At 33.2% G+C, this 23,731-nt stretch overlaps 2 protein-coding genes across 2 annotated transcripts; both read left to right on the top strand.

Annotated features, from left to right (window-relative positions):
* Positions 1 to 1,794: 1,794 nt before the first annotated feature.
* On the top strand, positions 1,795 to 5,924 carry LOC132722633 (uncharacterized). The gene is made up of 4 exons (XM_060707157.1): positions 1,795 to 2,371; positions 3,022 to 3,180; positions 5,051 to 5,344; positions 5,748 to 5,924. Exons 1-4 carry the CDS (start codon positions 1,802 to 1,804, stop codon positions 5,922 to 5,924), a joined length of 1,200 nt encoding a protein of 399 aa, XP_060563140.1. The 5' UTR covers positions 1,795 to 1,801.
* A 3,179-nt stretch (positions 5,925 to 9,103) lies between these two features.
* On the top strand, positions 9,104 to 21,865 carry LOC132722623 (uncharacterized). Its single transcript, XM_060707151.1, has 2 exons — positions 9,104 to 9,258; positions 17,249 to 21,865. The coding sequence occupies exon 2, from the start codon at positions 17,377 to 17,379 to the stop codon at positions 19,990 to 19,992; it is 2,616 nt and encodes an 871-aa protein (XP_060563134.1). The 5' UTR covers positions 9,104 to 9,258; positions 17,249 to 17,376; the 3' UTR covers positions 19,993 to 21,865.
* Positions 21,866 to 23,731: the final 1,866 nt, after the last annotated feature.

Here is a 23,731-nt window from a genome sequence, read left to right as displayed (position 1 = left end):
CATTGCACACATGAAAATATAGTTGTAAACAAAAAATATCATGGTTAATGATTTGAATGTACTTTTATATTTGTTTAATTTCATCAGTCTCCCAACAATTACAGACTTTTGGCCCATCAGAAAAAAATCATTGCTGAAAATGTTAAATTCTAAACAATTGCTGCTTACCTATTTCAATTTGTACCCGTCTGTTATCAGCACGAGCCAGTCAGAGCGTACCTTTTGCATGGGGCAAATTGACCAAACACACTAAACTGGTGAAATATTTTTTTGTTTATGTCAAACGAAATGTATCATATTTGTCACCGGCTTAAATGCTTGAGATTTGTTTTGTCAATGCTCTAACAAAATATTTCTATGCATTCTAAATATGTAAAGATTAACAGTTTAATATCTTAAGAGGATAATGTAAATATAAAACAAAATTCACCACATTGAAAATGAGCGAATCATTTTAAGCTGATAATTGCCGACATGCCTCTGTGAGGAACAGGTCTTTTCAATTTTGTTAAAAGAAATCGATTAAAATGTAAATAAATGTATTGTTTCGATTAATTTTAGCAAGTTTACTGTACATGTTTGATTCTTAGCTCACCTGAGCAAAGATTGCTCAAGTAGTACAAATCAATTGTCCGTAAGTGCATCATTCGGATGGTTACAAAACTCCTAACCATCAATTTTCAGAAACTTTCTTGAAGCTTATAAATTTTATGAGAAATTTAGCTCATAGTACAAAAGTCAAAGAGTGGGCATGTTGGTTCGTCCGGGGAAATAAATGGGTATTTGTTTGGAATCTTGAACAATGGGTAAATTATATTTATTCTGTCAGTATTGCTGTGTACTTCTTTGGCTTACATGTACTTTTAAACAAAATTCAGTTACAAAGAAAATGTCCTTACATAAGAACGTATGTCTGTCTTCTGTCAGTCCCTTGGTCCACTAAAACTGGATCCCATGATAATTAAAAAAAGTACTGACAATATTTTATTACTCTAAATATGGGTAACTCAGGAGTCTGGATATTATCAAATTTGGTTGCTATGGCAACATGCAGCCTTAAAATATTGCAAATACAACATTTTTGATAACTCTGGAAAGTACTGGAAATATTTCTTTAAGAATTTTGAATTATGGCCTATATTTAAAAACATTGTTAACTCTTTATTTGTGAATTTTTCAGAGAAGTTAATAGCGATTAAAAGTTCGAATTTGGTCATTTTGGGTACAGTTATAATCATAATAATTATAAAAAAAACAACTTCTTGACATTTAAGCAGCATGCCTCTAGATTCTGATAATTTTCATGAAAATTTTGAAATATACTTGAAAATTAAGATATTTTAAAGTAAACAAAGATTTTCAGAAATCTATACTTTGCAAACGACACTTGCCGTTCACATAAATTACCCAAAAGGTCATAAAATGTAAAAATAGCCCGTCCTGCGTTAGTCTCGTGTGCAGTATAAATAATGTAAATATTGTGATAAATGCTGCAAAATCAGTCATTAATCGCACAAAACCTTTAAATCATTACTAGAATCTTAACTAGAATCCTTTATATTTTTACTTTTCTCAAAATCAGGTACGTTTTTTCTCAAGTTTGATTAAAAAAATATTTTGGCCCGTCTGGAGGCATGCGGCTTTAAAATTTACACTGATGTTTATCTTATTTACCTGGTATATTTTGTTTTTCTGGTATATTTTGGTCTTGAAATTATAATCCAAGACCGTATGTACTTACTTAATTTATATAAAATTTTAACAAAAATTAGTTTTTTTGTTTGTTTAGATATTGATCAGGATGGCACATCAACGTCAGTTAGAGAAGGAAAAATACAGACAGTGGGTAAAGGCTGGTTTAGGACTTGGATATTTAAAGGAGGGACTGGCACCATTCTGTAATGACATAGCTGACCAACAGTATAAGGATATCTTACAAAACATTCGGTCTAAAAAATCTCTATCATCAACTGTGACGTGTGGCAGCTGTCGGTTTGAAACTCTCAAGCCAGACCATAAGCCAGTAGGAAATGGTAAAAACAAAGTTTGTCCTCTTAGGCAAGTAAATTGCAGATGTTGCTTTAAAGGCAAAATTTGTCCAAACAACATATGTGGTGCCATCTATGACAGCATTATACAGTATCATGCATCAATACCACCTGCACCTTTTTGGAAAAACAGTGATGTCCAACAGTGGTCAACAGACCATTGGGACGTTTGCAAATGTTTTATAAATGCTCCTGGGTACAAGGACAAGACATCAGCAGCCGACACGGATTGTACAGGATTGCTTCATGTTATCATAAATAACACATACTTTCATAGTCATATTAGATGCAATGTTACAGGACCAAACAATCTTTTTTTAAAGGTAAACCCATTTGTATACTATGTTTTTTCCAATTTTGTAGAATATTAAGCTTTACTGTATGATTTAATCCGTTAATTGAGCATCAAAGTTAAAGAGATTATTGTCACCTTAGAGCACTTATTGGTTAACTCTTATTTAATTTTAATAAGAGTTGACCCATTACTGCACTTACTTTAAAGAATGTCTATATACATGTACTTAAGAGGTTAATATAAAGTTATTTTGCCAGAGAAGTAATTTGCCACAAAATGAATAATGATTCAAAATTGTTACACAAAAAATTGTATTCACAAATATTTTATTGGCAATACAATCTTTTGGCAAGCTGTTATTTTTGTGAGTGGGAAACAAAAACTATTTTTATTTTAAGTCTCACAGTAAAATGTACAGAAGTAGGTTATTTGTGTTTTATAAGCAAATGCAACACGTAAATACCATTACTTCAGTAAAATAATTATAACATTATAACATTTATATTAAAAGCCATTTCTTTCTATTTGCTTTATTATAATCTGCGGTTTAAACACAATATTGATAATGATTATTATGTATTTTAACAGTTTTAATTCTCAACTTAAGTATTGTGTTTAGTCTCATTGCTGATTACTGTATTTATGTGAATGTTGTATTATTTGTTTTCTATATATTAGGTACGGCAGTATCGAAATGAGATTTTTCACTCTAGTAGTATGGAATTAGAGGAGAGTAAGGCTAATTGTTATATTGATGGCATGATAGCTGTTCTTCAAGATGACCAGGAGCTTGTACATCGACAAGATGCACAACAAGCTGTTGGGAAACTTCAAGATGTAAGTGTACTTAATAAATTAAGTTTAAAATATTTAAAGAGTTAAATTATCAGAATTTAAAATAAGTACATTTTACTCAATTTACGGAGTTAAATAGAAAAAAGTGCTCGAAGTGGTTAATTCATTTTACCTCCGCACAATGAAGTTGTAAGGGGGATACTGGAATCAGCTCGTCCGTCTGGATATCCGTCCATCACCCCCTCCGGTGTTTTTTCCTTGTCAACCCAATAACTTAATATTCCTTTGACCCATAGTCTTTATTAGGTATTTATATTGGGCATGATAAGTAGATGATCCCTATTGATTTTGAGGTCATCAGGTCAAAGGTTAAGGTCATAGGGGCTTTAACTTAAAAAAAGTTTGTCCGCTCAATAACTTACGATTCATTTAATCCAATTTCTTCGCATTTGGCTTGGAGGTTGACCATGACCATTAGATGACCCCTGTTGATTTTGAGGTAACTGGGTTAACGGTCAAGGTGACAGGGGTTTTGACTGAAAAAAGCTTGTCCGCCAAATAACTTAAGATTCTTTTGATCCACAATTTTCTTTTATGAGATTGATTAGTAGATGACCCCTATTGATTTTATGGTCAAAGGTCAAGGTCACAGGGGACTTGACTAAAAAAGGTTTGTCCGCCCAATAACTTAAGAAACCTTTGACCCACAGTCATCATATTTGGCATGGAGGTTGATCATAACCATTAGGTGACCTTATTAATTTTGAAGTCACTGGGTCAAAGGTCACTGGTGTCTTGACTAAGAAAAGCCTGTCCGCTCAATTGAATGTTTAAGAATGCTTTGGTCAACAGTCTTCATATTTGGTATTGAGATTGTTTATGACTAGTAGATGACCCCTATTGATTTAAGGTGACTGTGTCAAAGGTCAAAGTCAAAGGGATTTTTACTCTAATAAGCTTGTCTGCTCAAATGTTCAAGAATGTCTGTCCACAGTGTATTGATTTTGACATTTTCACATTTGAAGCATGTATAATACATAACTTAGAAAATGCACTGGCTTAGTTACCTCAGATTTGGCAAGAAGGTTGTCTTTGAGCCCAAAATGGCCATTGTTGATTCTGACAAAGTGGCATGTGGAGGTATTCACGCCATGACAGTGGCAGTTCTAGTTTTAGTCAAAATTAAGTAACTGACTTAAAGACCTTGTAACACAATTTTTTCATGACTTTATTTTATAAATATGATGCTCAAATAATTTTTCAATATTGTTAGTTCGAATAAGCATTATCTTTAAAGATATTACCCAATTTAACATTTCATGTAAATAAAGGGAGGTAATAAGAAATTAATTTTTCTATAAATTCATAGTCAAATATTCCAATGAAATGAATGCATGTAATTTATTGATTAAATATAATATGCACAAATAATTGCAGTACACATTTTACATGTTCTTCGATGTTTGAAAATTGTTTTATTTGTATAATTATATACATATATAATTTTTTGCAAGTGTGGTATACACACAGTAACAATATCAATCACAAAACATACAGGATCTTTAAGTTTTCTTAACCTTGATGAAATCAAATAAAAATACCTACAATAAGTAAATATAAAATTTTCGGTTCTAAGCTTGTTAGTAACAGGTAAGAAAAACAAATGTGAAGAAAAAAGAAAAGTCTGGCAATCAAATGACTATACCATGTGTACATTCTACCTTAAAAGCAGATTTTAGAGGCCCTCAGAAAAGTATGACTGTTAATATGAAAGACCAATTGAGATAATCTTTAAATTAAATTTGGCCATATATATGATATGTTTTATAGAGGAATAAATATTTTAAATCACAAAGCTACATTTTTTATGAAAGAAAATGTAATATAGGCCTAACTGATTTATTTTCATCAGCTGAAGAAAAAGGACTTCATTATTACTACTGAAGGCTTTGAAGATATCCTGAGGCAAATCAAGGATGAAATGGCAACAGTTTTGAAGTCAACAGAAAATGCTGCAACTAAAGAAGAATATGAGGACCTAAAGAATAAACTTTCAGAGGGAAAAGTTGAGACTGAAAACAAACTTGCAGATCTTGAGAAACAGATTTCTGAAGAAAAGAAAGGACAACTAGAGGCTGAGAAAGAGTATGCAGATTTAAAAAAGAAATTAACTGTTCTTGAGACAATAATGAAAGAGCAAAAAGAGGTAAAATGCTTTAACTATTGTTTTTTTTGTGCTCCCACATTACGTTTACCCTTGTCCGTCCGTCCGTTTAAAGTATTTAACCGAGAGTCATGAAACTTTACAGGAATGTTGATCACCATGTGTAATTGTGCACCTGTGTATTTTCGTGTGGATATTTAGTATTTTTTGCTCGACTTTTTTTTAGAAGAATTTTCTTCAAACTTTACTCAAATGTGCACCTCAACAAGATTATGTGCAGAACCCATGTAAGCTTTGTGCCAGCTTAAGGTCAAGGTCAAGGTTAAAGGACAAAAATTGACTTAAGATTATAGTATTTTAAATTTTGAGTATTTTGATATTCATTGTGTTTAAGGAAATAATAAGAAATCAACTTATATAAGTAAATATCTGGGTACTGTTTCAGCTTTGCTCAGTTATAAAAAGTCTCGCAAAAGTTCTAATTAATTTTTCACTTATATCTAACATAGAAACTGGTTACCTCAAACTCGACCAGTATAAGGCACTTGTATGTGACTTATATGATGGGGAAAAATGGCTAAAAGTGACTTATATGTACCATATACCTATAAAACTGACTTAGACAGGTTTTTAGATGATTTATAATTGACTTATATGTAACTTATAATTCTTTTATAGGTCAAGTATAAGTTGCATATACATGATATAAGAAACATATAAGACACTTAAAGTCATTTTGGTAAGGGCAAAAGAAAAATATATAAGATATTTGTGACTAATCTTTATTAAAACAATTATATTTCCGTTTCTTCAACAATTTAGATAAATAGATTCCTTTAAAGGTAAAATATTACTTATGCCAAAAATTAACAGCAGAAAAATGGAGAGATATACATTTCTTTGTGAATAAGATAAACTACAATGAAAGTACATTGAATACGTACTATATTTTACAAATATTAACATTGTATTCATTGTAACATTATGCTATAAACATAGGAACATGATTAATGGTTTTACTCATTTACAAAATTCAAGGAGTGAAATAACACCTCCAAAATTCCAGATTTCAAGTTTTATTCATTTACCAAAAAAAATGAGTAAGTTCTCATTGCCCAAAAAAATTATCTGAAGCTCTTAGCAAAAGTTTTTAGCTCACCTGTCACAAAGAGGTGACAGGGTGAGCTTTTGTGATTGCTTTTTGTCCGGCTTCCGTCCGTCCGGCGTCCGTAAACATTTACTTTAAATGACATCTCCTCGTTATCCACTAATCCAATTTCATCCAAACTTCACAGGAATGTTCCTTTGGTAGTCAACTTTGAAAATTGTTCAAAGAATTGAATTCCATGCAGAACTCTGGTTGCCATGGCAACCAAAAGAAAAACCTTAAAATACCTTTTTTTAAAGAACCCAAAGAGCTAGAGCTTAGATATTTGACATGAAACAACTTCTAGTGAGTTTCTATCAAGTTTGTTAAAATAAAGGCCTGGGGGTCAAAATTGGCCCTGCCCCAGGGGGTCATTGATTTTCCCTATATGCATATAGTAAAACTTAAAAAATCTTCTTTAAAGAATCCAAAGTGCTAGAGCTAAGACGTTTAGCAGGAAACAACTTCTAATGGGTTTTTTACAAGTTTGTTCAAATAAAAGCCCTGGTGTCAATATTGGCCCTGCCCCAGGGGGTCATTGATTTTCCCTATATGCATATAGTAAAACTTAAAAAACCTTCTTTAAAGAATCCAAAGTGCTAGAGCTAAGACGTTTAGCAGGAAACATCTTCTAATGGGTTTTTTACAAGTTTGTTCAAATAAAAGCCCTGGTGTCAATATTGGCCCGCCCCAGGGGTCATTGATTTTCCCTATATGCATTTAGTAAAAACTTATAAAATTTTCTTTTAAAGAACCCAAAGAGCTAGAGCTAAGATATTTACCATGAAACGTGTTCAAATGGGTGTCTACCAAGTTTGTTCAAATAATAGCCCTTGGGTTAAAATTGACCCCGCCCCAGGGGTCGTTGATTTTCCTGTAAAAATGTGTAAAGTAAAAACTTAAAGAATCTTCTTGTTAATACCCAAATAGCTAGAGTTTAGATATGAAGCACGGAACATCTTCTAGTGAGTGTCTATAAAGTTGTTCAAATAAAAATTCTGGGGCCAAAATTGGCCCTACCCCAGGGGTGTCATTGTTTTTAATTATATGTGTATAGTAAAAACTTAAAAAATCTTCTTTTAAAAAACCCAACGAGCTAGAGCTTAGATATTATGAAACATCTTCTAATTGGTGTCTACAAATTTAGTTCAAATTAAAGCCGTTGGCTAAAACTTGGACCCGCCTGGGGGGCGGTTCATTGTTTTTATGCCCCGAAGGGAGGCATATTAAAATCGCATCATCTGTCTGTCCATCCGTCTGTGCGCCCCCACTTCATTCGTGTCGGGACTGTAACCATGTCATACATTGAGGGATTTTGAAATAACTTTGCACAAATGTTAAGCCATCAAGACGATGTGTTGCGTCCAAGAAACACGTCCCTACCTCAAAGGTCGAGGTCAAACTATCATTTTGAAGCTTTACATTATCGCAATTAGAGTAAATAGGTACACACATTCGTGTCCAGACTTTGTCATGCAAAAAATGATTTTAGAATAACTAGGCATAAATGTCTACCACATCAAGAGGATGTGTCGCGACCAAGAATTACGTCCCTACCTCAAAGGTTAAGGTCTCACATATATTTGGAAGATCACATTATCACAATTAGAACAAATAGGTACACACAATCGTGTCCAACCTGTAGCTTTGTCATGAATCAAAGGATTTTAGAATGACTTGGCATTAATATCTACGACATAGAGACGATGTGTCGCGTTCAATAATCACGTCCCTACCTCAAAGATCAAGGTCACACTAACATTTTGAAATTTCTCTTTATCACAATAAGAGTTTATGGGTACACACATTTATGTCCGGTTGTAACTTTGTCGTGCATGGAAGGATTTTAGAATAACTTGGTATAAATGTCTACCACATCAAGACGATGTGTCACATCTAATAATCACGTCCCTACCTCACAGGTCAGGTCACACTACCATTTTGAAGTTCACTTTATTACAATTAGAGTTTATCAAGGTACACACATTTGTGTCTGGACTGTTACTTTGTCATGTATCGAGGGATTTTGAAATAACTAGGTATAAACGTCTAACACATCAAGACGACAAGTCATGACTAAAACCCATGTCCTTACCTTCAAGGTCAAGGTCACACTTATAGTTTGAAGGTACTCATTCTTTCGAGAAGAGCTTGAATATACACATTCATGTCCGGACTGTAACTTTGTCATGCATGGAAGGATTTTAAACAATGTGTCGTGGCTAAGGCTCATGTCCGTCTGTTCGTCCGTGTAACCTCACTTACACAACAATCATGTCAAGACTGTAACTTTGTCATGCATTGAGGGATTTTGAAATAACTTGGCTCAGACGTCTATCTCGTAACAACATTCTGTCGCCTCGAGGAACCACGTCCCTTCTTCAAAGGTCAAGGTTACACTTATATTTTGAAGGTTCAAGCTATCACAATTAGATATTACAGGTTCAATAATACAAAGAACAATTTTAGGAATTAGATACTTTAATTTTCTTTTCTTTTCATACTACCTGCATGCTTAAGAAACGTTTTCGGGAGCATTCGTCACTTGGGTGACAGCTCTTGTTCCCTATATGTGTGTAAAATAAAACTTGGAATCTTAGAAGCTAGAGCTTACATATTAAGCATGAAACATCTCTAATGGGTGTCTACCAAGTTTGTTCGAGTAAATCCCTTGGGGTTTAAATTGGCCCAGCCCCGGGAAAAAAAACGTTATTATTTGTATTATTATTTATGTTGTAGAATACAAAGAGACTCAAGGTAGAAGATTCTCCTCTACAAAAACAGTTAGAATATGAAAAGGCTAAATCAGGTATGTTAAAAGTGTATATAGAATATGAAAAGGCTAAAGCAGGTATGTTATATAGAATATGAAAAGGCATTATCAGGTATGTTATATAGAATATGGAAAAGGCTAAATCATGCATGTTATATAGAATATGAAAAGGCTAAATCAGGTTTGCTATATATATAGAATATGAAAAGGCTAAATCATGCATGTTATATAGAATATGAAAAGGCTAAATCAGGTTTGCTATATATATAGAATATGAAAAGGCTAAATCAGGTTTGTTATATAGATTATGAAAAGGTTAAATCAGGTTTGCTATATATATACAATATGAAAAGACTAAATCAGGTATGTTATATAATACGGGGAAGTATATATAATATATAATAATACTGGACTTTGGCTTGCCCGGCTATAGACTACACATGCATATTTAAATGAAATCAAATAAAAATAAACTTAAAAAATATATAGAATTTTATACCTGTAAATTAAATTTTTTTAGCTTCAGTTCTAGTTAGGTGCCGCCATTTACAATTTAACTCAATTATTTTAGGCGGGGTATTCCGATGACTGAATGTATCTCAACTTTTCGGATTAAGAATAATCGTCCGGTGTTCCAAGTGAACACAGAAACGATGCATGAAATTCCTACTGACATCTAAAAACGGACAATGTAAGGATTTTTTTAAGACTCCCCGTTCATAGGCTTTATGAACCTAGCAGTATTTATGCTGCTGACCGTTCCAAGGCGGCACCCCTCTGTGTTCCTCAGATGTATGTCTATGTTGTTTCATACTGTTTTGGTGACACTTTTGTGGCCCTTGTTGTTTTCTCGTCTACGGTTAGTATCTTCCCCATTGACCCTAGTTTTAATTTAATTTTATTTATTCCCCCCCCTTCCCGGGTCTCATGTCCCCTTCCCCTGTGCCCTTTGACTTTATGGGCCTATTATACTATCATTTATGTGTTTCTTTTAGTTCCTTATGAGTTACTAATTATTTATTCTTATGTAAGATTTTAGTGGTTAGCCTGCCCATGCTCTGCCTTGTGCCTTGTCTTGTTTTTGTTTAAGTCCTCCTCAGGGTTCCCACGGTCAGGGAAAAGTCAGGGAAAAATGATTTTTTTTCAAGGTCAGGGAAAAGTCAGGGAATTTTGAAATTGGTCAGGGAAATTTGAAAAATAAGCAAAAGTCAGGGAAAAGTCAGGGAATTGTGTAGAAAATAATGTTTTTGTGAAACAGCAAGAAGCAAAATCAGTAAAAGCTAAGGCAGTTTCTTCCATCATTTTGGGTATCTTTATTGTTATTTTTGATTATGAGCATCTGTTTTACTTTTATATTTTTTTACTCTTAAAATGATTATGCTTCTGCCTGAAGATTCTGGATATTTTTGTCATTATTAGTAACTATCTTATTAAGAAAGAAGCTAAAAGGAGTTTAAGCATCCCATGTCTCCTGAGTTATTTATGGTTTGTTCGTGTGAAAGAGGCTGATAATCTGCTCAGGAGGCTGTAAAATATGAAAATGAACTTGCTTGTGAAGTAAAATGCCAAGTGCAATGCCTTCAGGGTCAAGGTCAAAGAAAAGTAATAAAAGAATCAAGTAAAGATATTGAGAAACTTGAGAAAAACACTTAGTGGACTTCGATTAAGTACCAATAATTTTAGTGCCGTGTTGTGTTTGCACACATGCATTAAACCATAACTTTGAAATACTAACTGCCATAGCTAGTTTTATTAGTAGTATTACAAGCTTTTACTGCATTTTGCTTTTAATGTAGCCACTTCATTACCTGTCTTATTGTTTCTTGTCCAACACCAGTTTTCCATTGATAACTATCGTATATTTTATTAAAATACAGGCCTGTTTTAGTCAATCCTGCATTGATTACACTGCTTTGCATTTGTAAGAGAATGAAACATCTTTCAGCATAACATGTACTATCAAATACTTTACATTTTGGATAAATTTACTCATACTTGTTGAAAGTAAATAAGACAAGTTGCTTATGACAATTGCTCACTAATATTCATGTATTTTTTATCTTGAATAATTTAAAATAAAGAATTGGAGAAAATAGGTTAGCTGTTTGGGGAGGAGGAGGTCGAAATACATGTATAAAAAATACATTTAATGTTCTAAGATTGTGCAGACTTGACGCTGTTATTGGTCAGGGAAAAATGGTTTTGGTCAGGGAAAAGTCATGGATTAGTCAGGGAATTTTGATTTCTCTTCTTTGTGGGAACCCTGCTCCTGGGCTCCTTGCCACTGGCTCTTGTTACTGGGTCGGGTGGGGGTTGCGTTCATTGAACGCCGCTTTTCCTTGTTGATCTTGTTTATCATATTTTGCCTAATTTCATATTATATGAAAAGGCTAAGTCGGGCATGTTATATAAAATATGAAAAGACTTATGAGGCATGTGAAATGATGTATGAAAAGACTTAATCCGGTATGTTAGATAATATATGAAAAGGCTTAATAGGGTATGTTTAACAGATTATGAAAAGACTAAATCAAGTGGGTTAATTTCGAATATAAAAGGCAAAATTAGGTATGTTTTACAGATTATGAAAATACTAAATCAAGTGGGTTAATTTAGAATATGAAAAAAAAAGTTAAATCAGGTATGTTATATAAAATATGAAAAGGCTTAATCAGGTATGTTATACATGTATGATATAAGAAAAGGTTAAATCAGGTATGTTATATGTAATATTAGGTATCCGGACAATTCCCCTCCCGGACGATTCCCCTCCCAGTAAATTTGAATGTTTTTTCACAACCCGGACATTTCCCCTCCCGTTATTTTTTTACGGCGGACAATTCCCCTCCCGTTCTTTTATCAACCCGTACAATTCCCCTCCCGTTCTTTTAACAAACCGGACAATTCCCCTCCCGCTGTTGTCAGAGCGGACAATTTCCCTCCCGTGGCAGTTGAATATATATATATTATATAATATTGTTTATTTGAAAGGTATAAACATTTTTGCAGCGGCAAAACAATAAAAGAACAATTGATAAGAACAAAAAAGTAATTAAGCTGTAGATTCTTGCAAAGAATATATTATGCACATGTTATAGTAAATTGAACTGTCATCATCGTCATTATGATTAGAAAATCATATTCACCATATTGAATCAGTACATGAAGTCCTTACACAAAATATCAGTGATCATTTTGATTTTATATATGATTGAACACATTTGTAGGAATATTCTCCTTCATTTTAATTGGTTTAACTCTTGCAATTAATGACACATTTAATTAAGGGCGGCAATGATTAAAGATTTTTATTGACAGTTTGTTTATCTTAAGCAGCGGCGGCAATGATTAAAGGCGGAATAATGTCACTTTTGTGAAATAATGATTGTTAAAAGTTCCGATCTTTAACAATTTATTGTTAAGAGTAAAAACTGTCATCTTTAATAAGAATGGTTATAGATTTTTTTATACGCAATGTGAAAAAACGGGAGGGTAATTGTCCGCTCTGCTAAAAAAATGGGAGGGGAATTGTCCGCTCTGCTAAATTAACGGGAGGGGAAAAGTTCGCCCTATTAAAATAACGGGAGGGGAAATGTCCGGGTTGTGAAAATAATATGGAAGGGGAATCGTCCGGGAGGGGGATTGTCCGGGATTCGTAATATTTAAGGCTAAGTCAGACATGTTGTACAGATAATAAAAAGGCTAAATCACGTAATTTTTGCTTCATATAATAACAAAAGGCTTAAACATTATGTGGATTATATAAAATTCTAACACGACCCGCTTTTTTAGAATATCTATAACAAAACAAACCTTTGGAATATTCCAAATAGTACCTGGACTTTTAAATGACCTTTGCTGTTTAGGTCAAATTGATTATATCTTAGATCTTGATTAATTTATTTATTTTCAGATTTTATTGTTTCTTGGTCAAAATATACTTGACATAACTTGAGTTTTGAATAATTCAAGTAAGAATTTCGACTTTGTGACACAAATTTTGTATAATTCAAATAAGACTTTGACCTTAAAATGTCCTTGGCCTGGACAGGTCGTCGTGGTCAAGTTATTGAATTTTGCCCTAATTGTGATTATTTTATCATATATTTTTGTATTTAATTTACAAAACAACACTTACTTCAAAATCATCATTTAAATGTCTTGAGATTTCTCTAGAATGTCTGTATTTGACAAATATCTTGTGGTGAGGGAATATTTTTAGATTATTTGTAAGTCAGGTTCGCAGTCAGGTATTGAAAAGTTCTTGAAAACGATCTTATCTTGAAAAGTGCTTGAATTAAGGGTGTCCTTGAAAAAGTGCTTTAAAATGGCTTGATTTTGAAAAAACAATCCTTGAAAATCTCTGATTTTCGTAAAAATAACAGTGATCATCAATTAAATAAAAAAAAATAACCATTTTTGTTGAAATTTTTATTTACCCATACTTAATACTTATTCATTTTACGAATGTTACTTATTTATGTTACGAATGTTAATGAGTACGAAATAAATAGAAAATGTGTTTTACGTCATCGAAATAGGTATACAACACCATTGCTTTTTTGCATTACAGGTTTTTACGAGTATAAACAAAATCAACATTGAAAAATCTGGTTAAATAAGTCTAAGAATGGAAAAAAATCTAAATTCCTTTTCAAGTTCATGCAAGATTATCCATCAGTTATTATATAAAGCAATGTTTAAAATGCCCATTGCCAAGTGCTGGCTGATTTTGAGTCAACTCGTCCCGTGGTCAACTGGTTACCTTTTTAGCTCACCTGCGCTAGCTCAGCGTGAGCTTTTAGGATCGTTGAATGTCCGTCGTCCGTCCACACTTGTTCGTTAACACACTAGCGGTCACATTTTTGCTTCAATCATCATCAAACTTTGTCAGGATGCTTATTGGACGAGTTTGAAAATGGGTCATCTGGGATGAAAAACTAGGTCACAGGAGCTAAAAATAGAAAAACCTTGCTAACACTCTACTGGTCACATTTTTGAGTCAATCATCATCAAACTTGGTTAGGATGCTTGTCTAGGTAATTGCTCGGATGAATTCAAACATGGGTTATCTCGGATGAAACACTAGGTCACATGAGCTAAAATTAGAAAAACCTTGTTAACACTCTATGGGTCACATTTTTTACTCAATCATCATCAAACTTTGTCAGCATGCTTGTCTAGGTAATTGCTCGGATGAGTTCGAACTTGAGTCATCTCGAATGAAAACCTAGGTCACAGGAGCTAAAATAGAAAAAATCTTGTTAACACTCTACTGGCTACTGTTTTGATCCAAATAGCCTGGAAATTTGTCTGACAGTTTGTTTTAATGATTTCTAGGTCAAGTTTGAATATAGGTCGCACCGCCCAAATATGGAAAAAATTTGTTAACACTCTAGTGGTCACATTTTTGACTCAATCATCATCAAATATGGTCAGGATGCTTGTCTAGGTAATGGCTCGGAAGAGTTCGAACATGGGTCATCTCGGATGAAAAACTAGGTCACAGGAGCTAAAAATAGAAAAACCTTGTTAACACTCTAGTGGCTACTTTTTTTATCCAAATATCCTGGAAATTGGTCTGAAAATTTGTTTTGATGATTTCTAGGTCAAGTTTGAATATGGGTCACCTGGGGTCATAAACTAGGTCACACTGCTCAAATATGGATTATCCTTGTTAACACTCCAGTGGTCACATTTTTTACTCATCTGTCATGAAACTTGGTCAGAATGCTTGTGTAGGTAATTGTTCGGATGAGTTCGATGTGTCAGGTGAGCGATCTAAGGCCATCTTTGCCCTCTTTGGTCAACTTATTCCGTGGTCAACTCGTCCCCTATTTTTATCCCCCCCCCCTCTTGAAGAAGAGGGGGTATATTGTTTGGGGTCGTTAAGTCAAAGGTAAAGGACACAGGGGCCTCAAATGTCTGAATGATATCTGCTCATTATCTTAGTTAAAATTAATCGCAAAATCTTCATATTTCACATATTGATTGGTCAAAACTAGAAGATGACCCCGAGTGATTTCGGGTTCACAAGGTCATAGGTCAAGGTCAAGGGGCCTTGAATGGTAATATGATTTCAACTTATTATCTTGGTTACTATTTATCACAAAGTCTGCATATTTCACATATTGATTAGTCATAACTAGTAGATGACCCCTATTTGTTTTAGGGTCACTTAGGTCAAATTTTAAGGTCGCAAGTGCCTTAAATGTCAGAATGGTTTCCGCTGATTTATCATGAAAAGTATTCATCACAAAGTCTACATATTTCACATATTAATTGGTCATAACTAGTAGATGACCCCTATTTATTTTGGGGTCACAAGGATAAAGGTCAAAATCACAGAGGCCTTGAATGTTAATATGATTTCCACTTATTATCTTGGTTACAATTTATCACAAAGTCTTCATATTTGACATATTGATTGGTCATAACTATTACATGATCCCTATTGATTTTGGGGTTACCAGGTTAAAGGTCAAGGTCACAGGGTCTTTGAATGGTAGAGGATTTCAGCTCATTATCAAGAAAGATAATTATCACAAAGTGTTCATATTTCACATAGTGTGTGGTCATAACCAACAGATGATCCGTATTGCTTTTGGGGTCACTAGATCACAGGTGCCTTAAATGTCAGAATAGTTTCCGCTTATTATCTTGAAAACTTTTCATCACAAAGTCTTCATATTTCTTATATTGATTGTTCATAACTAGTAACTGACCCCTATTGATTTTGTGGTCTCAAGGTCAAAGGTCAAGGTCACAGGGGCCTTAAATGTCTCATTTTCTTGAAAACTATTTATCGCAAAGTGTTCATTATTTTTCTTTTTTTTCATAATTGAATACTTCAATGTACCCATTTATGGCAAGTTTCTCGAACAAAATTACCAATTATATATGTGAGTCAAGGGCTAGAAAGGGGGAAATATGTGTCGTTCGACATTTCTTGTTTACTTAATATTTGATAAATTATCAGAGAGTTTAATACATATCTTAAGAAAGCCTTGCAAAGCGGTATTAACATTGACACTGGGATGCATTTTTACCCTTTCTTGTGCTATATTTTAACGCCTTTTTCACCCCCGACCCCTTTGTTGTTGTTTAAAATGGTGAAAAAAATGCTTTATTTAGGCCCCTAACACTTGTTTTTGTTTGAGAAAGTTGTTTAAAAAAGTGACCACTTTTTCGGCGCCGCCCCCTATCCAAAAGATACCACAGGGGGGTTGCCAGAAGGGGGATGTGCCCCCTTCTGTTCGGGGTGTTTAAAAGGTGGCAGCAGCCCCCCTTATCGCCAAGAAATTGTTGGACTTGTGAGAGGCTAAACATAAACCAAGGTCAATCATAAGGTAAGGTGTAACCAACGCTGAAAAGCCTTTGACTCTATCTCAATCTATTGAGAAGTTGCAGCACTTTGGAATCAATTTTGATGGAAAAAATCAACACAAAATAAAGATTTTTGCCAAATTTGTGATGTCCCCTCGTTGCCATGGTAATATGAAATTTCAGACTGAGCATGTTGGTACAAAGGCAATTGTCCAGTTAACATTTGTGCCAAGTTTATTTAGTATTGAAGCAGTTTTAATAGTTTTACAGCAATTTGAACTTCTAACGGGTGACTTTTCAATGAAAACCGCCATTTTTTACAAAGTGCTCGTGCAGTAATGGGTTAAGGCCTATATGCTAGAAGATAATTGAAAAGATGGTAAACATGTATAGGAGAAAGTGAAAATGCTTAAAGTATTAGAGAAGCAATACATATGAGAGAGGAAACATACTCAAGGAAAATGCAGGATAAATGGCTGTGATCAGGTGCCTGAAGTGTACAATTTGCATTTAGATAGAAATCTTTGCTTGACACCTCGATTAGTTGCAGGAAATCATTTGCGGAACTTGTCCTTGAAAATGCAAAAATTTGCCTTAAAAACATGAAAAAAGTCCTTGAAAAGTGCTTAAATTTAGTTGACAGATTTGTTTTAACCCTGGTAAGTATTGCAGATTTAATGGACTGTTAAATAAATTTCAGGTTGTCGTACTCAATTGATAGAACATTATCGCAGTGATGTACTTAAAGTATCAGCAATACCTTTACAACCAGATGAAGAAAATTATAACTTCAGTGACATTTATATAAGACCCACTATAACAAGCAAGATGAAAAAGAGCAAAAGGGAGTCTGAGGAAAAAGAAATAAGGTCAATGTCAGAGATTTTCACAAAGAACGGGGATCCACAGAAATTTATTTATGTTGTTGGAGATGCAGGGTCTGGTAAGAGTAGTTTCTGTAAATATTTGATCAACTGTTGGTGTGTGGCACACAGTGATGGACACAATGAAGATAATGATTTTGAAGGAGTCAAGGAAATGAAAACATTTGATTTCATGTTTTATATTTCTCTTAGACATAACGTAAAAATACGAAGTGTCCAAGAAATGCTTGAACAGCGATATGATAAGATAGAAATTTTATGCAAACTTCTAGAAAATGATTCTGAAAAGATAATTATTTTGCTTGATGGTTTAGATGAATGGTCTTTTGACAGCGAAACTAGGAATGAGTTCCAGGCAGGCCTTCCTGAACGTGACTTTACAAAGAAATACACAATTGTAACTACATCACGGCCATGGAAAATCCACAGTTTGAGAGTAAGTAATAGAGAAATTCATCAATTATTGAAATTAAAAGGGTTTGATGAAAAACATGAAAAAGAAATGGTAAAAAAAACAATAATAGCATTGAATGAATCATTAGATCCTAGTGAGTGTGAACGAAAGCTTAAAGAACCGTCTCTGATTGGCCTGAAACAGGTACCAATTATGCTGCAGCAATTGATTTGTTTATGGTGTGATGGTAAACTTGATAACACCTCGAGGTGTGCTATTTATACTGGTATGTTAGAACTTTATTTCACCTGGAATATCAATAAAACTTTAGGAAATAATACAGAATGTATGGAAAGTTCTCAGAATGTTGAACTCCCTCAGTATTTAACAGATATAGAGATATGTAGATTAAATAGTCATCTTATATATAGTGTGTCGCACTTGGCTTATGAGACATTGTTCAATTATCCGAAGAATAAGTCCTTAACATTTGATAAATCTGTATTTGATGATTTGAAAATATCGAATGAAGTGCGAGAAACATGTCTGAAACTGGGAATTTTGACAGAAGATAAATGTCCTTCTTTTTCTGTAAGTAAACCTAAAAGCTCATTCTTCTCTTTTATTCACAAATCAATGCAAGAATTTCTGGCTGCCGTAAATATTGGTATCAAATTCAATCCAAAACATTGTTCGTCAGATAGTGCAGGAAATGTTGAATCAGCCAAGAGGTTCATTTGTAAGGTTTTTCGGAAATGTTCAACAGTAAATGACATATTAGAGCAGTCAAATGTTGTCATTATGCTATGTGGTCTAGAACCTAGATTAGCAACGCATGTTTCAAAATACATATATGATACTGTGTCAGAAGACTCTGGTGTTCAGGAATTCAGGAAAACAATAAGTAGGAACATATGTGTGGATCTTAATTGTATTACTGATATTCAAAAGGTAATTTTCGAGTCAGTTGCGGAATTAAATGCAACATGTATTGTAGGAAGTAGTCCTGTTTTTTATATAGGAGATTTAGTCATCAATGATAGGGAGAATCTTGATATTGTTTGTTCAAGTATTGATCAGAAACGAATTGATCCTGACTCTGTTCTGTCTATTAGAATATATGACATCAGCACAAGAAATGTTAAATTTACAAAATATTTACCATTGTTTCATCATTTTGAGAAAATTGCAATAGCATGTGACCTTTTATCACAAAGGTTATCAAGTACACAAAGTCAAAGTACACAGAGTAATGAACATATGATTAATGAGATAAACAATTCTGTTTCTGAGACAATTAAACTAAATACTTTAACATTAAAATCTCTGTCATTTAGTAGTGTCTATTACACAGACAAGTGTAACCCAATGTATAAAACAGTTGTAAGTAACCTACCTAGTATGATAAATCTTGTAGCAATAAGAATGAGTCGTATAACAATGAGTCATGATGATACTAATACATTCTGTAATTTTCTTGAGAGAGCCTGTCATCTTGAACAAGTACATCTTGAGTATGTTAAATGTGTGTGTATGAAGCAGCATGATATAAATTTATCAAAACATCAACAACTTCAGAACCTTGATATGAATTATGCTGTTGGTTTGTTAGATGCTGATACTACAAACCTTGAAATATTTAAATATAATAAATTGACAGATAGTAGTTCTGAGAAAATATTTCATATTATAAGGAAATCTAACAAATTAAAAGAACTTGAATTGTTTGGGGATATTTTCAGTAAATCTCAATTATATCATACCAACATAACAGATAGACTTGTCAGAGTATTACCATTGTTACACAATCTCAGTAAGCTTGAGTTACGGTTTTGTAGGTTACATGACAATATTTTACAGTCACCGTTAGAGATGAAGAGATTAAAGAACATTAAGCTTAATGATGTCATAATGAGTTTGACAACATGGCAGAAGTTTGTTGACAGTCTTCCTGCTATTCTTCATACTGTAAATGTGATTGTAATGGACTGTTATATAACAGGAGATGGTGAGGAGTGTAATGTTGATATGTTAACATTGACATCACGAGGAAGAAGGAAGGAAAATGATGCTATTAGTAAACAGTATGTAAAAGATAAGGATCAATTATTTCATGTCAAAAGTGATGATCACTTTTGGTTTGTATTTACAACAAGAGGGCCATGATGATCCTTAGTCGCTCCCCCAACCCATCAACTGCATCCAAGAAATGTCTTAGACAAGAATCCTGGCCAAGTTTGATGACAATTGAGTCAAAAATGTGAAATCTAGTATGTTAAATTTTGACTGGATATGACCCATTGCAAAGCTTGACCTAGAATACATCAAAACAACCTTCTTGACAAATTTCCAGAATATTTGGATCAAAACTGCAGCCACTACAGTGTTAACAAGATTTTTTTATTACTAGCTCTTGTTACCTTGTTTTTGACCTGAGATGACCATCTTCGAACTTGACCTAGAAATCATCAGAACAACCTTCCTGACAAATTTCCGGAATATTTTGATCAAAACTGCAGCCACTAGAGTGTTGACAAGATTTTTCTATTTTTAGCTCCTGTGACGTATTTTATGACCGGCGATGACCCATCTTCAAATTTGACCTAGAAGTCATCAAAACAACCTTCCTGACAAATTTCCAGAATATTTGGATCAAAACTGCAGCCTCTAGAGTGTTAACAAGATTTCTTTTTTACCTCCTGTGACCTAGTTTATGACTAGAGATGACCTATAGTCGAAATTGACCTAGAAATAATCAAAACAATCTTCTTCACAAAATTCCGGAATATTTGGACCAAACGTCAGCCACTAGAGTGTTAACAAGCTTTTTCTTTATTCTATTTTTATCTCCTGTGACCTAGTGTTTGACAGAAGATGACCTATATTCGAACTTCACCTAGAAATCATCAAAACAACCTTTCTGACCGATTTCCTGGAGATTTGGATCAAAACGTCAGCCACTAGAGTGTTAACAAGCTTTTTCTTTTTTTAGCTCCTGTGACCTAGTTTTTTACCGGAGATGACCAATCTTCGAACTTGACCTAGCAATCATAAACAAACAACCTTCTTGGCAAATTTCCAGAATATTTGAATCAAACTGCAGCCACTAGAGTGTTAACAAGATTATTCTATTTTATGCTCCTGTGACATATTTTTTGACCGGAGATAACCCATCTTCGAACTTGACCTAGCAATAATAAAAAAAACAACCTTCTTGGCAAATTTCCAGAATATTTGAATCAAACTCAGCCACTAGAGTGTTAACAAGATTTTTCTATTTTTAGCTCTTGTGACCTATTTTTTGACCGGAGATAATCCTTCTTCTAACTTGATCTAGAAATCATCAAACAACCTTCCTGACAAATTTCCAGAATATTTGGATCAAAACTGCAGCCACTAGAGTGCTAACAAGATTTTTCTATTTTTAGCTCATGTGACCTAGTTTTTGACCAAATATCACCCATCTTCGAACTTGACCTAAAAATCATCAAAACAACCTTGCTGACAAATTTCCATAATATTTTGATCAAAACTGCAGCCACTAGAGTGTTAACAAGCTTTTTCTATTTTTAGCTCATGTGACCTAGTTTTTGACTCGATTAACCCATCTACGAACTCGATCTGTATGTCATTTAGACAAACATTCTGACAAAGTTTTATGACGATCAAATCAAAACTGTGACTGTCAGACTGTTAACTAACCAATTGTTGACGACGACGGACGCCGGACATAGCCCCTTAACTGTACTTCACCTTGACCACTTAGTGGTCAGGTGAGCTTACAAAAAATTGATAAAGGATACATGTAGTTAACATTTTGTTCAAACTAAATTATCTCTTGCTAGAAGAGATGATAAATAAATATATAAATGGATACATGAAAACAAAAATAAGAGATAAATAGAATGATCTATACATGCATATATCAGAATGGTATACATAAATACCAGTTATATGATATATAAGACAAGGGAATGGTATACATAATACCAGTTATATGATATATAAGACAAGGGAATGGTATATATAAATACCTCTTAAACAAGAAAAATATTACATACATTCGTATGTAATATAGGTACGATTGCATACTACTTTTTGTTGTAATGTAAAATGAACAAACATGTCATGAGATATTTTATATCTTTAAACATTTTCATGGAATGTAATTAATGTATCACCATATTAAAGTTGCATGCCTTCAGATGAGAAAAATGATTTCAAGGAAATCAAAATATGAAAAGAAAATTCACGGTCAATTGACTGCTTTGAAGCATAATCACAAAATAAAATTACAGGAAATTAAAAACCTTTTTAATACACTTAAGGTAGAATTTCATTGTAAATCATAGTCAAAGATTTGAGATATGATTAATTATTCATATTAACCTCATTATTGGTTATATATTGATAAAAAAAACCCGAAAGACACAGTTTGTAAATATTTATTACAATAAAATATGAAAAAGGTATACGCGCCGAGGTTAGCTATAATTAAAATTCCCGCGCTAAGTCGCGGTGGTGCTTGGGATAATCACTTGATACTGTAAATGGCAGCCATTTTACGATACGAATCCTCGAAAACTTTATTCTGCCGAAAAGATATGAAAAAATACTTGCAATTCAAAGTTTGCTGGCTACATAAAGATTATCGATTTACTCTTTGCACACCTTTTCTCTGCCTGAGTATAATAATATTGACGTGTTTTCATTGGCTTAAACCATCACGTAACCAATACACATGTAGGTGTGAACTAATTTCGTGTTCATTAAAATTATTCCGTTAATAGACATATAACAATCTTATTTACAAATGAATTGATTAAACAACAATCCCAGAAGCACTTAAGATAATAACAATCATTGGAAAAAAATAAATGCATATAAATTGTAAATTTGTGTATGACAACTCAACCCCCTAAACAAAACATAATAGACTCAACCAAAACAAGCGCCTGCTTCTTCACCTAACTATGTAGTTGCATGACCATGATTAGCAACATAGCGAACCAAATCTAAGAGATAAACCTATTGTAAAAATAATACTATGACCACAGCAGATTTCGTACAGAAAAACATGGGACAAGTGAATGTTATATGTATATAAAAACAGTAATATGAATGTAGAAGTGAATGGTATATGGTATGATATAAAGGACAAGGGAACAATACTTTTATAACAAGTGATATAATTTTTCATTGAGATGAAGGACATTTTCTTGTTATATTTTAAAGAACTGTTTATTGTTTGTTTTATATTGTAAGGATGAAAAAAGTTATATCTAATTATAATTATGCAAAGCGATTAATGTGTACAATTTATACTGTTAGTTAGTATACTGTTAGTTAGTTTAATTAGTTAAAGGGACTTTACTGAGGTTTTTTGACATGATAGAATTATTGCTCTTGTTTACAATGGCCAAAAATAAAATAATTAAAACATTTCAACGCGAATAACTAAATTTCGGCCCAATCTAAATATTGATTTTCCATTTAATTCAGAGTATCTTTCTTTAGTATCAGTTTTATATAATTTCCGTTTTAAGTTCCCGAATTGATCTGTTTTGAATTTTCAATTTTTATACTTCCGGACCTCAGTGGAGCTCCTTTAAGCGAATTCTTTGCTTGTTTTTATTTGAATTGTATAGATAAACACAACCTAAGTGTAAATATGGGTAATAGTAAATTTAGATGTTTTAGCATAGAGAGTATAACATTAAATGTGCTAAACAATGAAATTTTTAAAATATTGTTTTTAGGACTATTTATGTATTTAAAATGAGTGTAACCGTTTATCTGCAAATCAAAACAAATTACACGCATATATGGATGTTAATATGGTTTTGTTGTAAGTCCTTACATATCATTAAATATAAACATATATACACATTAGATAATATAACGC

This window comes from Ruditapes philippinarum, unplaced genomic scaffold (genome assembly GCF_026571515.1).
Source record: "Ruditapes philippinarum isolate M1 unplaced genomic scaffold, ASM2657151v2 ctg2081_1_1_1_1, whole genome shotgun sequence".
Taxonomy (NCBI): Eukaryota; Metazoa; Mollusca; class Bivalvia; order Venerida; family Veneridae; genus Ruditapes; species Ruditapes philippinarum.
This window is presented reverse-complemented; position numbering and strand designations above follow the sequence as displayed.